Source organism: Danio rerio, chromosome 23 (assembly GCF_049306965.1).
Source record: "Danio rerio strain Tuebingen ecotype United States chromosome 23, GRCz12tu, whole genome shotgun sequence".
Taxonomy (NCBI): domain Eukaryota; kingdom Metazoa; phylum Chordata; class Actinopteri; order Cypriniformes; family Danionidae; genus Danio; species Danio rerio.
In genome coordinates, this window is record NC_133198.1 from 35,532,712 (window position 1) to 35,554,831 (window position 22,120).

At 34.4% G+C, this 22,120-nt stretch overlaps 1 protein-coding gene across 15 annotated transcripts in view; it reads right to left on the minus strand.

The window, feature by feature from the left end:
* The window catches only part of plxna2 (plexin A2), a 775,253-nt gene that overhangs the window by 14,414 nt on the left and 738,719 nt on the right, over positions 1-22,120 (minus strand). For all 15 annotated transcript variants that reach the window (XM_073939239.1, XM_073939238.1, XM_073939236.1 and 12 more), the window contains 5 exons: positions 11,004-11,103; positions 5,090-5,280; positions 4,338-4,507; positions 4,022-4,234; positions 1,118-1,268 (listed from right to left, as the gene is read on the minus strand). In XM_073939239.1, the coding sequence (XP_073795340.1) occupies positions 1,118-1,268; positions 4,022-4,234; positions 4,338-4,507; positions 5,090-5,280; positions 11,004-11,103 (825 nt within the window). The remainder of the gene's footprint in view (positions 1-1,117; positions 1,269-4,021; positions 4,235-4,337; positions 4,508-5,089; positions 5,281-11,003; positions 11,104-22,120) is intronic.

Genomic DNA, 22,120 nt, shown 5'->3' on the forward strand with positions numbered 1-22,120 from the left:
TAGCATCTATCACATTTAAAAAAGTCAATTTTCTAATTAAAGTTTGACTCTTCTGTAGTTAATAGTTCCCGGCTAGGTAAATAGGTTACAGCATTGCGTGTAATATCATTGCGTCTGCTGCATTCATACTACGGCAGTGAAATTCCTTGATTATTACGCTGAAATGACAGTATACTGAAGTTTCTAATTATATCGACCAAAAAAATAGCAACTTTTAATTTTTTTGTCAGTCTTAGTACAGGATAACTACAGAAGATTTAAACTTTAAATCATGTATATCAAAACAAATTTTTTTTGAGCGAGATGATCTATGCTAAGCTAAAAATGCTTCCACCCAACTCAGAGATCGGCTGAATGGATTAAAAAATGATCAAACTGTTTACATCTAGGGGAGTTTTACAATGTGCCTATTCCCAAAAAGTAAGTGTTCCTTTAACTCTTTTGATTGATTTTGTGATGTCAATAATCATGTAATAATATCATATCATATAATAATGTCACTTTATTCTATAAATGACAGCAGTTTTATTTTAAATTCAGAAGAAATGTAATTAATAGCTAGTTCAAAGAACAAGAGATACGCTTTAATGAAACAAAGATATATAATTTTAAAATCTATACAAAAAAAGAACTTCCAAGTGGTCTCAGTTTTCCAAAGCTGTACATATAAAGCAAATTAAATAGTAGTATGCTAGCCAATGAACTAGCCTCTCTGATATGTAAATCATGAAATCAAATGTGTGCTCGTTTTACTTCCTTGACATTAACTGTATTATTTAAGTTGCTTATATTCCACAAAATATTACATATAACAAACATAAATGTATATTCCAGAAAAATAAACTAAATATTACTGAGCTTTTGACTTAACTTCCTGACATTCCAGCAGTTTTTATTCAGTGTAGACTTGAGTCTGCATACTTTGCCTGCAACCATCAATCCATAAAATAAATGTTTTAAATATCATTTTTGTAGGGCGTTTTCAAGAGCAGTCGGTTTTGATACAGGGCTGTTAAAGCGAGGCATAAAGTCATCACTGATATAATGCATGAAATCAATGAGGATGTTTAGAAAATGAAGGCTTGTGGCATGTTTTCAGATGGCGGTTTCACCTCACCTCTTCGCTGTACTTGCTAATGTAGGAGTAAATCTCGTTGAGGGCACTGAGCATGTTAAACTCGCTGGAGTGAAGTCTGGCCTGTTCCGCCAAATACGCATTCATGTCTTGATCAGAGATGGCTGGCAGCCTGCTGATGTCAGCGTAGTACCTGTGGAGACCACCAGGGGGATATAATCAATATCAAACAATCAAATGTGTGTGCAAGCTCATCGACATGAGCTTGCACTTGAGTTCAGATGCAAAAACCTCTCAATACCATCTGAAAATTATGTCTTAAATGAGCGTTTTCATCAAGTTCCTGTGTGTAGATTTAATCATTTCACTTTTATGGCAAAGAATAAGTTATTTTCATTATCTTTAAAGAGAAATTCCTGAACATAAACACAGGGGGCTGAGAAACATGCTAATTTTCGATGGACATTTTGGATGGTACTTAGAGGTTTTTACCTCTCCTAAATTTTCAGTGTCACACATCACAAAATGAATACAATGACTATTGACATTGAAAATGCAGTAAATGGTTAAATATGTATTTGTCTTCCATGTTATTAAATGTTTTACATTTATGAGCCAAATCTCAAGACTGTCTCATGGCCAGTTCCCATCTTTGAATGAGCAAATTTAAGCTACTTGTACATTAAAGGGTTGTAGCTAGATTAGATACAGTTGCGGCCAGAATTTAACAAGAATTATTTATTAAATTTCTCATTAATTGTTTTTATTAACGTCTACCCCTACATCAACCCTAGACCCAAATGTCACAGTAATATAAAACAATAGTTGTACAGAGTATTATTTATGCTATCTATTAAATTATCTAATAAATTGCATTTATTGGATATATAAAAAAACGCTTACCCCCACCCCAACCCTAAACCAATCGGTCACAGTAAAAATATTAGTTATTGTTATACAGTGTCATAATAAATGCTGCTATACTGATATCAAATTTCCGACTTGCCACGTATCAAATCTAGACTTTACCACATTAATGTGGCATTCAGAAAAAAATAAAACACAGAGGAACATAAAATAACCTACTGCCAGCTAGCATTTCTGAAGTGCTATTGCAAAGCAAAACAAACAGCGTGCAGAAGTATAAATGCACCATGGGGGCGATCCCTCATCAAAGAAGCATAAACCAGCCTTAATTTTCCCCGATATATTTCTAATAACATAGGAACTTGATACCTTTTGTGACTGAAAACCATGTTCTCTGGTGTGACAATATCATTTTAAATCACCAATTCGCTGAAAACTTTAAAAACCCCATTCATTTGAGTATATTTTACATCTGTAACTTTTCTGGAACCACTATAAAATTGTTACGCTTCATTGTCCATTTACTGAAAATGTCCATCAAGTATGACAACTGGAGATCAAAATATTAATCATATTTTTAAAAAAACCCAATAGCACTATATAAAATAAGTGTCTAGCAATGAAGATAAATCTCTCTCACGCTATTTGCATATTATATTATTACATATTGTACATAATATATGTACATATTACATAATATATACATAATATATGCACTAGGGCTGCACATTATATTATTTCAACATCGATATCGTAATGTGATCATTCACAATAGTTACATCGCAGCATATGCAATGTGGAATCTGGTTTATAGTTTATTATTTGCATGTGTTTTTGAGGCATGAGGACTTTAAAAGCATTCCGGCATAAGAAATTGTAGTATTTGTAACTTTAATAATGATTAATTTTATTGAATTACTTATTCAATGAAGACCTTGCAGTATTATTTTACATGTGACTATTCAATTACTGTACCTGAGTACTGTAAAACACTGTTTATTTCATTTGTATCTTTTTCTCTATTCTATTAATCTCTCCTCATGGATTGTTTTTTTATTTGTTATGCATGATTTAGTCCCCTACAGAATTGTCCCAATCAATCTAAAATGATTCATTCTTTCCAAATAGAGATTTTCCAGTCATCTGGTGAAATTGTATTCATATCACAATATATATAGCAGAAAAACAAAACAAAGTTCGATTTTTCCAATATCATGCAGCCCTTATATGTACATATTATTACATATATTATATTATATTATATTATATTATTATATTATATTACATTACATTACATTACATTACATTACATTGTATTGTATTGTATTGTATTATATTATATTGTATTATATTATATTATATTATATTATATTATATTATATTATATTATATTATATTATATTATATTATATTATATTATATTATATTATATTATATTATTATATTACATTACATTACATTACATTATATTATATATTATTATATTATATTATTATATTACATTACATTACATTACATTATATTATATTATATTATATTGTATTGTATTGTATTATATTATTTTATATTATATTATATTATATTATATTATATTATATTATATTATATTATATTATATTATATTATATTATATTATATTATATTATATTGTATTGTATTATATTATATTGTATTATATTATTTTATATTATATTATATTATATTATATTATATTAAATTATATTATATTATATTATATTATATTATATTATATTATATTATATTATATTATATTATATTATATTATATTATATTATATTACTACACTAAAAGTTTTTCAGATTTTCTACCATGTCACACCATAGGATGTATTTAATATTCATTAAAAAAAACCCGTAAAAGAATTGGAAAAGTTAGTGATCTCTTATATTTTTTCAAACATCAGAATGTAACATAAATAAAAATAAATGAATGCCTATTTGTCAACTACCCTTATTCTTCGCTATTCTATTGAATTATTGACATTGTTTAAAGGAAATAAGAACTGTGGCTTGTTACAAGAACACATAAACAAAAAGAATAAAGTCGGACTAGTTTTACCTTTCTACCCAGTTCTTGTAGTTGGGGATATCTTTAGCATAAAGCAGCTTATTAGAGGGTGAATCCTTGCCCAGTCTGTGTTCAGATGTGGAGCAGGAGTCCATGAAGGTTTGAGCCACCACAGACAGACAGGCGTCCGTGATGCTGCTCTTATGAATGTCAAAAACAAACTGGGGGTTCTTGATCACATTCACCCAGAAGCGCAGAGGAAGGCTGCAGGGAATAAACAGACGCATGCAAGAACAAGGTCAGAACGCTTGGTGTTATAGAAATGCAATTTTAAAGATAGGTAGATCATTTGAGTATGTTTTCTCACCAGTTGCTTTTCCAGGTGTGGCGGACATCAGTGTCATGGATGCCATGCTTGTCCGCTTGCTCGTCCAGGAAGTCAAACATATATTTGATTGCTAAAGGAAGCGCACTGCCTCTGTGAACTGTACTGAAAAGAGTCTCGAACAGGTCATCCACGAATTTCTGTAGCGTACCCTAAATGGGAAAAAGAAAGCCATCATTAAAAATAATTAGTAAAGGAATAATATTGCACATTTTTCATTGCAGCATGTCTTGCTTTACACAACAAAGTGTCTGCAAAAAAAGGCTTTAGTCCTACAAATTTTTAAAACAAGAAGCATTTTCTAAGCAAGCTAAAAATAATGTGTTGTTTCAAGAAATAATATGCCCGAATTAAGTGAGTTTTCTCTTAAAACAAGCATAATAATCTGCCAATGGTTTAAGCATAAAAGTCTTGTTTTTTCTTTTGAGATAATATTACTTTGCTTACCACATTGGCAGATCTTGACACAATATTCAGTCCCTCTAGGATTTAACAATTTTGCAATTGCTAAATTTATCGCAAAATCAAGCAAACGTCGCATATTTTCTGAAATGCCACTGATTTCCTGCAAATTCAGGGTCTAGGAGCTTTCTATGACATCATCACGACACTGATTCAACTAAAACAAAGGCCATGTGGACACAACAACCCTGGCTAAGCCATGATTTTACACACATCAATATTGTAGGGTATCAGTATGTACCTTTACGCTAGTGTGTAATCTGAGGCGTTACCTTAGTAGCTAGCAGGCGGGTGAGGTAGATCTCAGATACCATCTTGCTGCCGCGGTCGCCCTCCTTTTGGTCCCCATGCTCATGGTTCTTCACCAGATGCCAGACTTTGACTCCGCTCTCCAGATCTGGAGTAATCATTGGAGCACGAGAGCGCAGGCTGTCCGGACTGCCCGTGTACCGGAATGTTGAGTCTGTGGGAATAGCGAAAGAGAGATAAAGAAAGAGGATTATGATCTTACATCGCCATTCTTCCACGTTGTCTTTCTTTTGGGATGAATAAAAAAAAAAGAGCAAGGCTCTCTCACATTTCATTTGCTCTGTCTAACCCTCTGTATCTCTCTCTCTCTGCAGAGGACTCATCTCTGTATTAGTTCGAGACTGAGCAAGATGAGTCGACGCTCTCTGGCCTCCTTTTCAAAGGCTTCATAATTGGCTCGTCCTGATTCATTGTGCGGCAGACATGCTTTAAACGTTTGCATCGCAGGACCTAATCAATGCATCTAAAGATTTCTAATGAGTTAAGCTCCCCACTCATCCATCTCATCTCCTTTTCTCTTCTATCCTCGCGTGTTAAGTAATCAGTCTCCTGCTCACTTCTCCAATTAGATGTGTGGCTTTTTTTCTCCCCACAGCGGTTGAGTGCTCTCTTGGGAGGAGGTTGGATCGGCTTTTCACAATGGTGGAATATTCTTCTGTGTTTTTTCAAAGCGCCTGTCTCTTTCTTGGTCACCTGGCTTCAAAGGGCATGTGAAACAGCAAAGGAAGGCAAATAGCCTTGGCTATTTAGAGACAGAAGAGGAATTTTGAGTAGGCCAGAGCCAGAGGGAGAACCCCAGGAGGAATGGTGGTGTTAGCAGCAGGGGGTACAGGAAGGAATGGATCGGGGTTTCAATCCACCTTAAGCTACTGCAACTTACAGCCCTTTTGGCTTTTGCCACAGTATTGGCATTGAGGGATTACTACTGAAGTGTATATATAATACTGTTTTTTTCTACTAATTTTCCTTTAAATCCACTTTAGTTGTGCGTTTCTGCACTTTTGAATATAAGGTCCAAAACAATTATTAAACCCTTTCACTGCCCCACCAAGAAAATGTTTTTTGGATTGCATTTCTTAACTCCTAATGTCGCTATAGTTAACACACTCAATTTATTATTATTTTCAACACATCCATCCTCTACACTGTAAAACACAACAGTCAACTAATTCTATTCATTATTTCTACTCATTTGAAAAGAGTTTTGTACTCTGTGTTGAAGGTAATGAGTTCATTAAATACCTCATTACTGCAACTTAAATGGAGTAAGTTCGCAGTACTCATAGAGATTAGTTTTCTTAACTCAAATGGTTTGTAGCAATCGCTTTCCACAAATGGTTTAAGTTGCCTTAACTTATTGGGATTTACCATACTCAGTTAGTTTGAGTTCTCCACTTATTGGGTTTAACTGTGCTCAAATTGATTTGTTTACTCAAATAGATTAAGTTCACAGTAATCATTAGTATTAGTTTTTGAACTTAAATGGTTTATTGCAATCGGTTACCTTAAACGGTTTGAGTTACCTTAACTTTTTGGGTTTTACAGTGTACCAAATGGTAGATGTGTCAGTTTATGGTTAAAGTACCGGTATATACTATGAAAATCAAAAAATATTAAGAGTAGTTAACCAATTTATTTAAAAACAATCGAAATAAAACATTTTTGAACACTAAATCATATTCATTTTTTAAAGTATGCTAAAAATTTAGAAATATTTTAGATTCTCATTTAACATATTTTCTTGTCTTTTTTTTTTTTTTTTTTTTTTACCATAAAACCAAAATCAGGTGTATTAGTGCAACAGGATTATGTTAGTTTGATTTTTTGTAAAACCAACAATGCTGTGTGTGTAAACCATTATTAAAATCATAAAAAGTCATTCTTTAAATTACTTTAACAGTCATTATTTAAAACATGGTCAACCATTTGGTAGAGCAGGCAGTTGAATGGTTTAATGACGGAATATAGAAAACCAGTAAAGGACAAGCCTTTTACTTCAATTAGCTTCAGTCCTGTGATTAAAAAAATGCATCAAAACAATAATGCTTTGTCAAATCAGACTTTTGAAAAAAAAAAAAAAAGGAATATGGAAGTTATAGTATTAGAACAAAAATCTCAACTAAAGCAAAATCTCAAAATGAAATATAATAATAAGATGATGTTGTCAAAACTCTAACTCATTGAGATTAGCTCAAACTCATTAGCTCAAGTGTAAATGAATCGGATGTTGCTGTGAAATTTTATTTCAGTTTGATGACTTATTTTTCACTCAAAGAATATTGAGTAGGAGTGGGGGGTTATTTTTATCCTCACAATGAGCACTAGCAAAATAAACCCTGGAAACTTTAGTTTCATGCAGAATTAGTCATATACTGCCAAATAGGTGTCATATGCTACCAAATAGGTGTGTTTATGCAAATTAGAGCAGACTCTGCTGGACAATGCAGATATGCAGTGACAGTAGGAGAGAAGAGTAAGTTATGATTATGATATTTAATTTCAGATGACATAATATCTAAAATTTGACATTTTATATCATGAATAGGATTTACCAAAAGTTATTGTTATATGTTCAGGAGTACGCTCCAACTATCAAGTTATTATAGAGCTAATCTTAATCAGTCTAACAAATGATTTAATTAGTGGTTACTGTATTACCATCTGAATTAACAGGGCTATGTACTTGTCTAAATGTCTAAATGAAGAGTTCAGTTGCCAAAATCTCTAAATGTCGTCTGAAATTTTAATCTAAAATAAGCATTTTTATCTGGTTCCAGTGTTTAGGATCAGTCATTTCACTTTTATGTCAAAGAATAAGTTTTTCAAAGTGAAATTACTCAAGGAGGTAAACAAAGAAGGTTGAGAATAAGGCTTTTTGATGGAAATTTCAGATGATATTAAGAGGTTTTTGCAGTTAAACTCTATTTCTAATAGTTTTAATATATTATTAATAATTAGAATCCATTGAAACAAAGACAGTATGGTACTGTTTATTTACTTATTTTAAGTTATTAGTTAATTAACCTAAAATGTTTGTGAATTAAATTGACTCACTTTTGGGAAGAATGCTTATGCGTTGTTTTAATGAAAACATGTCCAATAAAGGTTGTGAGACTGAAATATTATGTTTAGTAAATCATTCAGCGAGTACTAACAGTGTGCAGTATTGTTGGTTTTCCTTTTGTACACATATACATGGTGATTTTTAATAAAAAATTATTAAAAATGTATTAAAAATATACAGTTGAAGTCTGAATTATTAGCCTGCCTTTTATTATTTTTTTTATTTTTTAAATATTTCCCAAATGATGTTTAACCCTAACAGAGCAAGGAAATGTTCACAATATGTCTGATAATATTTTTTTCCTCCGGAGAAAGTCTTATTTGTCTTATTTCAGCTAAAATAAAAGCAGTTTTTAATTTTTCTAAAGCCATTTAAGGTCAAAATTATTAGCCCCTTTAAGCAATATTTTTTCTGATAGTCTTTAGAATAAACATTGCTATACAATTACTTACCTAATTACCCTAACCCGCCTAGTTAACCTAATTAACCTAGTTAAGCCTTTAAATGTCACTTTAAGCTGTATAGAAGTGTCTTGAAAAACATCTGGTCAAATATTATTTACTGTCATCATGACAAAGATAAAATAGTTCAGTTATTAGAGATGAATTTTAAAAACTATTACGTTTAGAAATGTTTTGAAAAAAATCTTCTCTTGGATAAACAGAAATTATGGAAAAAATAAAAATTGGGGGCTAATAATTCAGGGTGGCTAATAATTCTGACTTCAACTATACATTTTTTTTATATAGTATAGTATATAGTAATGAACCATTGGCAACTGACCACATACCAAAATTATCTGGCATGTACGGTTATGTAGTGTGAGTTGCTGTCTTCAGTTAGAGGTGTGTGAGCAGTGTGTTATTTTGGGCCGGGGGTGCTGGCATGCTAAATTGAGCCGAGCTGCTAAGTGTTGAGCATTAAATTGATATGAATCAATCAGCGGGTGCCTGTGCACAGCTGTGCCCGCTGTGCCATGGCGTGATTGATGGGCACCGGGGCTCTGCCAGATGAGATAGCTGCTTTTTATGCACCACACACAAGATCAGGTTGTAAAAACAGCCAAAAATCATACCTGCGTTGTGCCATCTCATTCCTATTTGACGAGTTTCCTAAAATACACAACAAGCTTTTTGCAATAAAACAGATCAAAGTGCCAAACGTAACCCTAAATTTCTTAACTACCCAATTCAAGGGGAGGATACCAAAACCACTGAGGTTTGTTGGTTAATGGAGAGCACGGCTGAGAAATAAAGATAGCTTTTCAAAATGTTTCTCAGGTTGCCTGTTGCGCCGTTTGAAGTGTTCCCTGAACTTTAAATGTCATTATGTTTACAAACGATAAGAGAAGATAATTGCATTCCTTCATTACACCGCTCTAATGCAAGAAACATCCTCGAGCTTTGATAACCAGAATTGTGAAATACGCCGATACAGGCCGTGTTTCATGCGGACGTTAGTGAACTGAAGCCAGGTGAGATGCTAGTGTGCATAGTTTGGCAGGGTTGCTAGGTGACAATGCACAAGGGGCTCCATTTCATCACTGTCCCTGGTATTTGGCTGCGTGTCATTGGAGTTTTTTCGCCGGTGTGAAGTATCATTGGTGGTGCATAATTAGCAATCAGAGAGTGGCCCGCAGCTCAGTGTGATGGAAAATGAGAACGGGCCAGATGGGGAGCCCTGTGGCACTCCCTCAAAGCAATGCTATGGGGAAGGAGCTAATTTGTCCATTACGGGTGGCATCCAAACTCAGTGTTGAAATCAGCATTACTGAGCTTCACGCTAACCGCTAACACCTCTCTCTTCCTCTTACCCTCCCTGACTTGCTCTCTCGCTCTCATTCTCTGGTACCCTGAAGGCTCCCTTGGGCTTCCTGCGGGCTGCAAAATGAAACTGCAGCACGCGGCTCTTAAGAAGCGTCATATAAAACCATCTGTATATTTGCTTATATTAAATCTTGAGGGTGGCGTGGTGCATACCACTGTCGCATTACAGGAAGAAGGTCGCTGGTTCGAGCCTCAGCTGGGACAGTTGACATTTCTGTGTAGAGTTTGCATATTCTCCACGTGTTGGCGTGGGTGTCCTCCGGGTGCTCTGGTTCCCCCACAGTAAAAAAAAACATGCACTATAGGTGAACTAGGTAAGCTAAATTGTCCGTAGTGTATGTGTGTGAATGAGAATGTGTGGCCATATATCCAAATCACTTCACAATTAAGATGGAGAGAGGGCATACTTGTATTTGTCTCCATAATTCCGGGAGACCGTGAGGTGGCTTGGAGAGATTGTGGTGTATGTTTGACTGAATAACATTGTTGAGAACCGCTGTCCTGGGATTTCCCCAGATTGAGAGAGAGAGAGAGAGATAGGGGTCCAAGCACATTGTCTAGCCTGGCAACAGAATGCTCCCCCATCAGATTTTTATAGGTATTGTGTTTAATAGTGTGGAGGTATGTTGAAGTCAAGAGTAAACAGAGGTATGGTGTGTTTGACTGTTTATAGGGATTTGGTAAGACTCTGACATCTTGGTTTCTGTCTGTTCCCCCTGGGGAGCTCATTCTCTCACTAAATCCTTTTTAATTCAGTAATTTACTTTTAAAAGCTAAAAAAAGTTGAAAAAGTAACTAAAATATTATTACTTCAATTTTTACAGTGATGTGTTACTTTACACGTTACTTAGAAAAGTAATATTATGTAACTCGCATTACTTGTAATGATTACCCCCAATGCTGTAAATCTGTATACCAACAAGTTTCTAATTTGCTAAATGGATAATCACTGGACTGTTTTCAATTACAATCATCAAACATACTCACCGTATCTGCTGATAGATGTCCGGGAGATGCTAGTTGTGGGTGGAATGTTGTAGGAGGACGTCTGCTTGGGCACCAAAGCCACTACACAGCGGTCGGACACCTGTACAAGAAACAAAATGCTCAAGTCAAGCCTTTTTCCTTTTCCCAGTAAACCTTATTTCACAGTGTTTGGTTTCACAGCCTCCTAATATTGAGAAATGTTCAACATAGCGGAGCTCAACTAATGCTGCTTCATTCTGCTTTTGAGGAGTTGTTATTGCTTCAGAATTAAATACATTTTCGCAGAACAGATTCTCAGTACATATCTATTGCTTTTTGAAAATGGTGTGAAATTGTGCGTTTTCTACCCAGTGCCAAAATAAAGCCACGCTAAAGTGCTTGAAAGAGATCTGTTCTAGTTAGAAATGTATAAGGGGTGTTCACGCTGTTCTCAGATCAAATGCACATTAAAGCCTTTTCTTGGGTAAAAGCAGAGTTTCGCCTCTCATGTTTCACTCAGAAAAAAGAATTGTGATTAGACAAGAAACCCATATTTACATATGACAGTCTCCTTCGCAGAGACGCACATCACTCTACAGCGCTCAAAGATGATGGATGGAGTAAAAGAGAGATAGAGAGGGAGTCTCATTGAAATGTATCACTATTGCTCATTAGCTGTTGAGCTGAACTATTACAATATATAGCTGTAAGCTGCAATATGAGTGATCCCAACAGCAAGCAGATATCATTATCTCTCTGTAAGCATTACAAAAATGTGATTATATGAAAATATGTATGTATGTATGTATTTGACAAGCAAAACGACAATTGTGTACTACAACAGGGGCTCCCTAACTTTTCAGCCTGCGACCCCTAAAATAACAATGCCAGTGACTCAAAACTCCCAAACTCCTCTGAGGTGGTTATAAATACGCAAATGTTGCTTATACAACAGTAGGCCTATATAAACACGAGCATGTTGACAACACAAAAAAGTGCAACAGTCTAACAACCATTTAATTTTTATAGCCATTTATTATTTTGTTTAATTTAATATTAACCTCAGCTAAAGAGACGATGTTTACAGCATAAGTCTTTTCTTGGTTTAAGACCGCAATTCTCAATATTCAGCTGTGGCCAATATTTATTTTTAATGTATTTGATTTTCATAAAGGTGTCAGAAAAATTAACCTGGCACTGTAAAATCAATCTGCTGCAGCTGTAATGTGATGTGGATGCTGACAACGGAGGTGAGGATACAAATGCAGAATTTATTAATGGGATGGTAAGGAAAGCAACGGTCAACACAAGGGCAAACAGATGTACACAGGAAATCCAGAGTCGTAATCAAATATTAGGTGATTGGTCAGAAGGCAGGTAGCAGACAGGAGTAAAACAATGGCTAGGGTCTAACACGGCGATACTGTGTAGGGGATTGGTTAGGGAGACAAAGTGAGGCATGGTTCCGCCGAACCTTTGTTAACAAGTTAACTCCATAAGAAAAGGACGTGTGTTAGGCTATACCAAATATTTTGACACTTCGTTCATTTATTCTTTGCTGGAAATTAGAACTGAATTTAGAAATAGTGTTGAAACAAATCTTTGTGCTTAACAAATTTAATTAAATATGTAGGCTAATGGATGTCTTCAGTGCGTACAACAGCGTTTCATTATCCATGAAAGTAAAGGAGTAAAGAGTCAAAATAAAGTAAAAGAAAGTAAAGAGGCTGAATGGAGGAGACTCATTCTTTATCCTCATGCTGCAGATGGTCTGTTTAACTTTTTTCATTAGTGAAGCGTTCAGTTTTTCTACTTACAAAGTCCCCTACGTAAATCGTGAATGTGCCAAGGCGTTATGCAACTGACTCTTAAAGGGAATGTGAGATGATATTCTGATTGGTTTATTGCACATTATGCTCAAAACACACCCATAACTCATTAGGAGAATAAGCAGAGCCCTATTAGACCATGTGCTGGGGTGCAGAGTGTATTTTTACATCCCTAAAATAGTAAAAGTGGATTTAGACATGCCCTTAATGCTTTTGTGCATGCGCTTTAGACTTTGTGCCTAGATCATTAAAATAGAGCCCAACGTCTGCTTTTCTTTAAAAAAAATTGTTATTAAATTTAATATATTTGTGGCAGTATGTTACCAAAAACAAACGATTCGTTAAAAGCAAACGGACCGTAATGTGCGTACATCTTTTCGTTTTAGCACCCTGGTTTTAGTGGCCATCACCTTGCAACTGCTGTATACACAACAGCGGCTTGATGGGGTTCAGAAGGAAAAAAGATAGTGTGAACAAAAACCATCTGGGAAGATGGCAAGGGGGGACAATCAAACTTGGATTCGGTCCAGGCATTTGAACCAATTGTAAAAGCAACCTGAGAGATCCAATAACTAATACTGTTCATATTGCTTATACACAGAGCTATTACTTCTAGCAAATTGAGACTAACCTGGTAAATACTCCTATGTTCCATATTATCACATATTCATTTTAAAGTAAGGAACAAAGCCATGTTAAAAACAGTTGCGCTGCTTCTATCAGTGCTATTGAAAATGGGTCAGCAACTCCATTTTTAAGTCAAAGGTCTCACAGACACTAGTGAACTGGGTCAAGTGCCGCAGATCTCCAGCCAACATAAAGCATCACATTTCGAGTCCATTTCATTTCAGAAAACTTCTCCATCCCTCGTAATGGAGACTATAAGCACCTCCTGAGTTTGTGTGAAGGCTGAGGGTGGTTATGAGTCTCCGCTCTCCCGGCTGATGATGGTGTTACTTTAGCCCCTGTACGCCCCCATAAGCTCCTGTCCTATTAGTGCAGGTTTCTCCTCGGCCGACCCTTACTGCAGGGCGACTAATAGCCTGACTGGAGAGACACTTGAAAGAGACCAGGACTGTGGACAAATCAACCCCAGAGAGACGACCAAGAGGGATGACACTCACAAACCTCTTTTTATAGCTCACTTTCTCTCTCCTGAGATTCTGTTCTCCTGAGCATGGGTTATGGGAAGGCAAAGGTTTGATTTCGACACTGGTGGATACAAGTTTCTCAAACTGATGATAGAGCCTTTACAGTGTTTATAGATTTGGTCACAAATAAAGGCAGTTTTCGCTCGGATGTTACTTTATTTTAGTGCTAGAATTCTGCATATATATATATATATATATATATATATATATATATATATATATATATATATATATATAGTTTAGAACTTTCAGTCTAAATCATTAAAATATCACAAGGATAATCCTGAGCCCTGCAAACAGGCAGGCGGGCCGCCGGTGGGTGCGAGAGTGATAAGGGGTGAGCTTTCCTCATGATAACATTTGCATCGAGCAGACAGCTGACCCGTTTCCCCCCCATGTATCTCTGATCCCCCTGCACTCTATCTGATGCTGATCTGCAAACAAATGCACATTTAACACAGGCAGATTCTGCCTCTTCTTTGAAATATGGCAGGCTTGGCCACGCTAACACTGAGAGCGTGAAATACCTTTGCCACACAGCAGAATGATGGGTGTTCAATAGCAAGCATCACCATACAGATTAAAAACGTAATACTAGAGCTGTTCTTAACATAGTTTATGTTAAAAACATAATCAAAAATGCAATGATTTTAACTGTACATATTATAGATATCAGTATTGTATGTCTAAAATAAAAGTAGTTTATAACTAGAGTCGTATGTCAGACTGTAAGCTGTTGAGCATTGTCAGCTCTGGAAAAGACAGCTTAACCCCCGGCAGTGATCTGTGCCAAGCGCCTTATACTGTGATATACAACGGAGATGTTTATCTCTTTCCTTTTGGAGCCAACAAAGCTTGCTTACACTTATGAGCATCAAGGGTTTCAGCTAAACGCACACACACACACACACACACACACACACACACACACACACACACACACACACACACACACACACACACACACACACACACACACACACACACACACACACACACACAGACACAGACACAGCTGCAAAAGACTCAAATATTAATACAACAGTGAGTTCTGAAAGCCAATGAATCATTCAGTCAGCCGATTCATTCATTCAGGAATAAAACAAGTGGCTGTTTTTATGAATGAGTCAGTAATTTGTGCTATTGAGTTATAAAAAATTATTTTTTCAAGAAATTAATACTTTTATTTATTCAAGGACATGCTAAATTGATCAAAAGTGTCAGTAAAGACCCTACATTTTTAGTTCAATCAATGCTATTCTTTCTGTTTTTGAAAAAAAATGTCATGATTTCCACATAAAATCTTTAAAAAAACTGTAAACAATGCTGGTTTCCACACAATTCCTTCATGTTGCCCCAACACAAATCGATTAAGTTAACCTAATTGATTTACAAATATAAGTGAATTTATCACAAAACAGTTTAGTTGTCCTAAAAAAACCTAAGAATTGTGTTGATGCAGCTCATTTTAAATAAGTAGTTTGAACAAGCAGTTTTTTTTACATGTATATTATACATTTAAATGATTAGAAATGTTAAAAATGACTTTTATTATGTATTCTTTGCTATCTTTTATGACATTTGCTTTTATTTGTCATGCCTCATTTGAACAGCCAATCAGCCAATCAGAACTCTCTTTAGCATCAGAATTGTGTGTACAATTGGCCATGTTGTGTCTGACTATAGTCTAGACAGGCAAAACACTGAAAACTAAGCTGGCTAATGCTGGCCGAGGGCAGACCAGAGGTGTGTCAGGACCCTTAGGCTAAATATATCTGAACAATCTTATTTATTATGACAATGGAAAACAAGCATATCATTTACATGAAGAGGATCAATTTACAGTGGTATGCAAGACTCTTTCACTTTCTCTTAATACATGTGTATGAAAGAATCAGAGCGCTTTCTGCTAAAGACAGCTTGAGCTGATCTTGAGGCTTGCAGTATGTCAAATGCACTATTGAAATTAAAGCCACAATGTGTAATATTTGCCACTAGAGGGTGCATATTCACAACAAACAAAGGCATATTTTGATAAGGCTGCGACTGAGTATGAAATCATGCACTGTAAATCATTTTATGATCAATTAGTCATGACAGCAAATATTTTTTTGTTAATTATAACTTATTAAACCAAGTTAATCATGTTCTGACTTAATTTTATAAGTTAAGTATGCTGTTTTAAGTCAGTTGAACATAATATGTGTTCAATGGACTCATAAGGTTTATTTGATTCAGCTTAAAAAATTAAAGCAGGATTTTTGTTTTAGTGTGAGAGTTTTGGTCTTCATTACATCCTACGTGACTCCTGCAGAAATATTTTTTATGGATGAGCTAAAGTATTCAAAACTTTATGATAGTATGAAGCAGAAAAAGGCTGATAACAATTTAAGCGAAGAGAGTCCAATTAAGAAATTGCTGAAGAGAGATGAGCACAACATCCCGCATCAACAGCCGTGATCACGCGGGGAAGCAGCAGCGCTGTTTTATTATACTAAATACATTTTAGAGTTCTGTTTTAGTTCTGTTATTATGCAAGCTTTAATAATGCACAATATATTGAAGCATCTTTGGTGTTTCCCTGCTTTCTATAAACCGGAAACATTTGGGTTAATTTTACAGTCTAAGTTTGTAAAACATATATAAAACACTGTTCTTGTGTTTTTTGTATATTTTAATGAACAAAAGTCCTACATTTTGCTGGTAAATCAAGAATAGTTTTGAAAATATTATTAATACACAGACATTTTGGCCTGTACTGATAACTGACGCGTAAGATGCTTTGGATAAGCATCTGCTAAATGAGTAAATGTGATATGCACTGTGATATGTCTGACAGATTGCACTATTGTGTCTTTCTTTTCTTAGTCATTGCTTTAAAACATGTTTTTAACACATTTAAATCTGTTTTGACTTGTTGACTTGTTGATTTGATGTTGATCCTGATTTCAAAAACAAATTGTAAATAAATACAGTGTACAGCTGAATTTATTTTAAAGGATTAAAGGGATAGTTCATCCATGAATGAAAATTCTGCCATTGTTTATCTATCATCTATTTGTTCCAAACATGTTTGAGTGTCATTCTTCAGTTAAACACAAAGAAAGATATACTGAAGAATGTTGGAAAAAAAACAGCCAAAGTATTTTTTGTTCCTACTATGGATGTTAATGACTGCTTTTCCATCATTCCGCAGCAGATCTTGTTTTGTGTTCAACAGAAGGAAATAAATAAATGTTTAGTACAACACGAGTGTCCTTTTAAAACTAAACTTCAAAACTTTTAATACTATATATAACTTTTATTCCTTAGTTTTTGTCTTGTTTCTAGTATAAATATCTAAAAATTCTTTAAAAGAATTTTCCAGACTAGCAAAAAAAATTGTTTTCAGAAAAGAAAAGATTATTTTGTTTACCTAATTGGCAGATTATTTAGATTTTTAGGAAAATTCATTTAATTTTGACCTTATTTTTGAAAACTAGAAAATATTTTTTACTTGTCTAGAAAATGCTTCTAGATTTAAAAATATTTAGATATTTAGACTTGAATCAAGACAAAAACCTCCATTTCAGAAAATCTTTCTTTTTTTTTTTTTGGAGTGAAAACTTGCTTAATATGTACCAAAAACCACCTTAAACCAGTTAAACCATATTCTAAAAATAGATTATTTATAGACAGCTTTAAAAAAATTTTCTTAATCATTTTAATCTCTGTGTTGCCTTCCTTCAACCCCTGAATGCTATTAATAATTAAATCAACAACAGTCAAACAGAAAGTCGTAACATAATCCAGATAAATCTAATGTAGGCAGTTCTTTTTCTCTCTCTAGTTAAGTCCAGAAACACATTCCTCTGCAAACTTCAAGTCATTGAAAGCACTGTGCTTTACATTCCTGTGAGATACAGGAGCTAATAATGCACACATTAGCAGCGGCCTCTGTTTATTTGAATTGTTAATGCCAGTCCTCTCGTGCTGCTCCAACAATTTAAATTGGAAATTTGATCGCTATGGTGGCCCCTCAGGGACATGCTGCCAGTCCTCTGTAATGTCATTCAGCCTACGCAAGGTCAAGAGGCTCGCTGATTTTAAGAAAGGGCGGAAGAGTGAGAGAAAGAAGAAAGAGGGCGAGTGGGAGAAGCAGCACAGCCTGGAAAAATAGCTAGCGTTCAGACTGATGGAAAACTTTTATTTTTTCCCCCCTGGCTAGCGCTCTAATCAGCCCCGCGCAATCAAAATGAGCAATCAGCCAGGAACATGGTGACCACAGGTTTATGAAGCCACAGCACGAAACGTTGGAAGGACACAGCTGCTGATTATACTGTCTGCTCTCTTTAAATATACTGCAGCAGATTAGCATATGCGTCGTTTTTTGGGGAGAGGTGAGGGTGCTTGTGTGAAGGGCTCAGGAGTCATGTATTTTAATGCAGTGCTCTCTACGGCTCCCTTACAGCCTTCTGTTTGCACTTCTCTTTCTCCAAACTCTCTCTTCTCCAGTCTCTGTGGGACCAGTAGGGTTTCATATAGAAAAGAGTTAGTATACAGCTCCCTGAGACGGATATAGTTGGAATATTAGTGCACAAATGAAGTGCCTGGCAACCCTGTGATGTGTTTACAACCAATGTGTCAGACTAGATGTTTGGGTAAAGCTATGGAAATTATTTTTGATAATAGCCACCTACTGTATAACGAGTTCCAGAATATTTAGGACATCAGTGCTTAAAAAATAAATATGGAGAAAAGTATTTGATATCACAAGCAGTGAGGCTTTTTTGAAATAAAGAGTTGGTATTATCAGATTGGTTTTGTGAAATTTGTTTTGTTTTACTGTGATTTTATGTTGCATTATCCTTTGTGAAAACTGTACCTAGACTCACTGAAACAAAATGTCAGTTTTTAGGTTGAATAGTGTTTCTACTACTACTACTATTGCTGCGACTACTACTATACACTACCTGACTAAAGTCTTGTCGCCTATCCAAGTCTTAGGAACAACAAATTATAACTTGACTTCTAGTTGATCATTTGGAATCAGAAGTGGCTTATATGAAAGGCAAAGGCCTCTAGATTACGCTTATTTTATCAAAATAAAATATGATCATGCCTTGATTTTTCAGTGATCTGGAATGACAAAGAAAGCATTCTTGCAGGACTCCCAGAGCTCATCAAGATTCTTTGGATTCATATTCAATGCCTCCTCCTTCATCTTACCCCAGACATGCTCAATAATGTTTATGTATGGTGACTGAGCTGGCCAATCCTGGAGCACCTTGACCTTCTTTGCTCTCAGGAACTTTGATGTGGAGGCCGAAAATTGAGAAGGAGCACTATCCTTCTGAACTATTTTCCCTCTCTTGTGGCTTGTAATATAAGCAGCACAAATGTCTTAATGCCCCAGGCTGTTGATGTTGCCATCCACTCTGCAAATCTCTCGTATGCCCCTATACTGAATGTAACACCAAACCATGATTTTTCCTTCACCAAACTTGACTGATTTCTCTGAGAATCTTGGGTCCATGCAGGTTTCAATAGGTCTTCTGCAGTATTTGTGATGATTGGGATGCATTTCAGATGATTCATCAGACAAATGTACCTTCTGCTACTCTTCCAAATGATCAACTGGGGATCAAGTTATAAGTTGATAATAAAAAAAGAAGAAATAAAAAAAGAAGAAAAAATTCAAAGGGGACCTTATAATTCTGACTTCAACCATATTTATATATATCAACAGAACAAACCATCGATATACAATAACTGCCTAATTACTCTAACCTGCCTAGTTAACTCAACAAACCTAGCAAGCCTTTAAATGTCACTTTAAGCTGTATAGAAGTGTCTTAAAAATATCTAGTAAAATATTATTTACTGTCATCAAGGCAAAGATAAAATAAATCAGCTATTAGAAATAAGTTATTAAAACTATTATGTTTAGAAATGTGTTGAAAAAATCTTATCCTCATTTATATCTATATATCTAATGTGTGTGTTTGTAAATCTTATATATATATATATGTATATATATATATATATGTGTATATATATATATATATATATATATATATATATATATATATATATATATATATATATATGTATGTATGTATGTATATATATATATATATATATATATATATATATATATATATATATATATATATATATATAAGATATAAACACACACATTAGATATAAGAATTGCTAACACATATTATAATAAAGTCTCATTTAATGCTTTGTCAGTTAACTTTATTTTTATTAACTAATGTTGACAAAATATGAATAAATACTGTAATAAAGGTTTTGTTCATTGTTTGTTCATGTTAGTAAATACATAATAAACTAACATTATAACTAATACAACCTGAAGGGGTTAGGGTTACTTCATTCAGTCTATAATGACATAAAACAAAATTGTGACTATATCTATATATAAAAAACAAAAAACAAAAACATGGACACAAGAAATGTCGTACAACCACATTACTACAACTTAAAATTATTCAAATTAATTTGAATTAAATATTTTACCAGTTTCCAATTAAATATTTTACCAAGATCATAATCAAACATTCAAATCAAACAATTAAAAAAGTATTTTAGAATGTTTATTATATAGTTTATTTGTGTTAAAATAATATTATTGCAAGAGATTTTTTCTCAAACATTTATAAAATTATTTATGCCTAATATGTACAGCATATCAAAGGCTAATATCTTAATATTATTATATAAACATTATGAATTTACACAATTTTCACCAAAATAAAAACAGTATACTTTTTCCTGTGAAAATATAGTTATCATAAAGGCAGTATAAAATGCTATTTTTCCAGCATTCTCTCTCTCTTTGTGTCTCATCCACACGCCGTACATCATGACAGCACATATGATGAGCTCTTTTAGGAGTAATTATGAGTATATGTGTGCGCTTGCCCTGTGGCTTCTCTTCTGGACACAAAAGAGGCCAAATGTGCCCCCTCCTCTCTCTCTTTCTCTGTTATCAGGTACCTGCTCTGACGTGTGCCGTCTCTGCAGTGTCTGAACTAGAGACAAGGTAAAGGCTGTAATTAATCCACTGAAGGTAAAGGACGACCTCCCTCTCTCTCTTTCTTTTTTCACAGCCACACTTAAAATTTTCAGTCTCTGAGCTCAATAATTGTCCTCTATTATATTGTCTTGTGCGCTGTGATTCAGACAGAGATCTGCCGTCTGTCTCCCTGGAGCTCAACACTCACAGCCAGACATTTTTGGAACACTATGAGATATAGGAAATGTTTTCTGTTGAGCTTAATTGTTGTTTCATGTTAAACGGATATACAAAGTTTTTCTTTTGTAGCACATTGACCTTTGACAGGCATTTTTGTAAGAACATGCTTTTCTGATGTTTTCCAGGCACCATGACCAAATTAGTTGCATTTTACTTGTAAGTTACAATAGAAATTGGAAAAAGACTTCTGATTTTGCTATTCTGTCGACAGTATTTATACATGTAAATGACCTCTAGCATGATTAACTGAACTCTCTGCATATGAAATGAGTAACGATGACCAAGTTGTTTAACGCTGATTAATATGTAAATGTAAGCAGCCACATGCTAATACACTCATGGCTGTGATATCAACATGCTAATTGAATTGAATCGTGTTAATGAATTCACTTTAAAAAAATTATATCTTAGTAAGTGTTTATTTCATTATTTGTACAGAAATATATGATAAAAAGTTAGATAAAATATATATGATGTTCTTTTTAATGTTTAGTATTTAGTCATATGAAAAAATCTATATTTATGTGAAAACAGGAACGACAAAAGACCTTCGCAAAGCACTGTATCGCTATATATTGATGTGTTAACTGTGAGTAAATGTAATCGGTCTTAGAAAATTATTTTTTTTGATTATATCTTAGATAAAATGCTTTTTTTTAATTATTTGCATTTTAGTATTACTTTTAAACATATTTCTTTGTAATACCAGTTTTTAGGGACCGAGCACCGAAACGGTGCGTAGGCCCTATTGGAATTGCTCCGTTTATTAGGGACCGAGCACCGAAACGGTGCGTAGGCCCTATTGGAATTGCTCCGTTTTTTATTAGGGACCGAGCACCGAAACGGTGCGTAGGCCCTATTGGAATTGCTCCGTTTTTTATTATTATTATTATT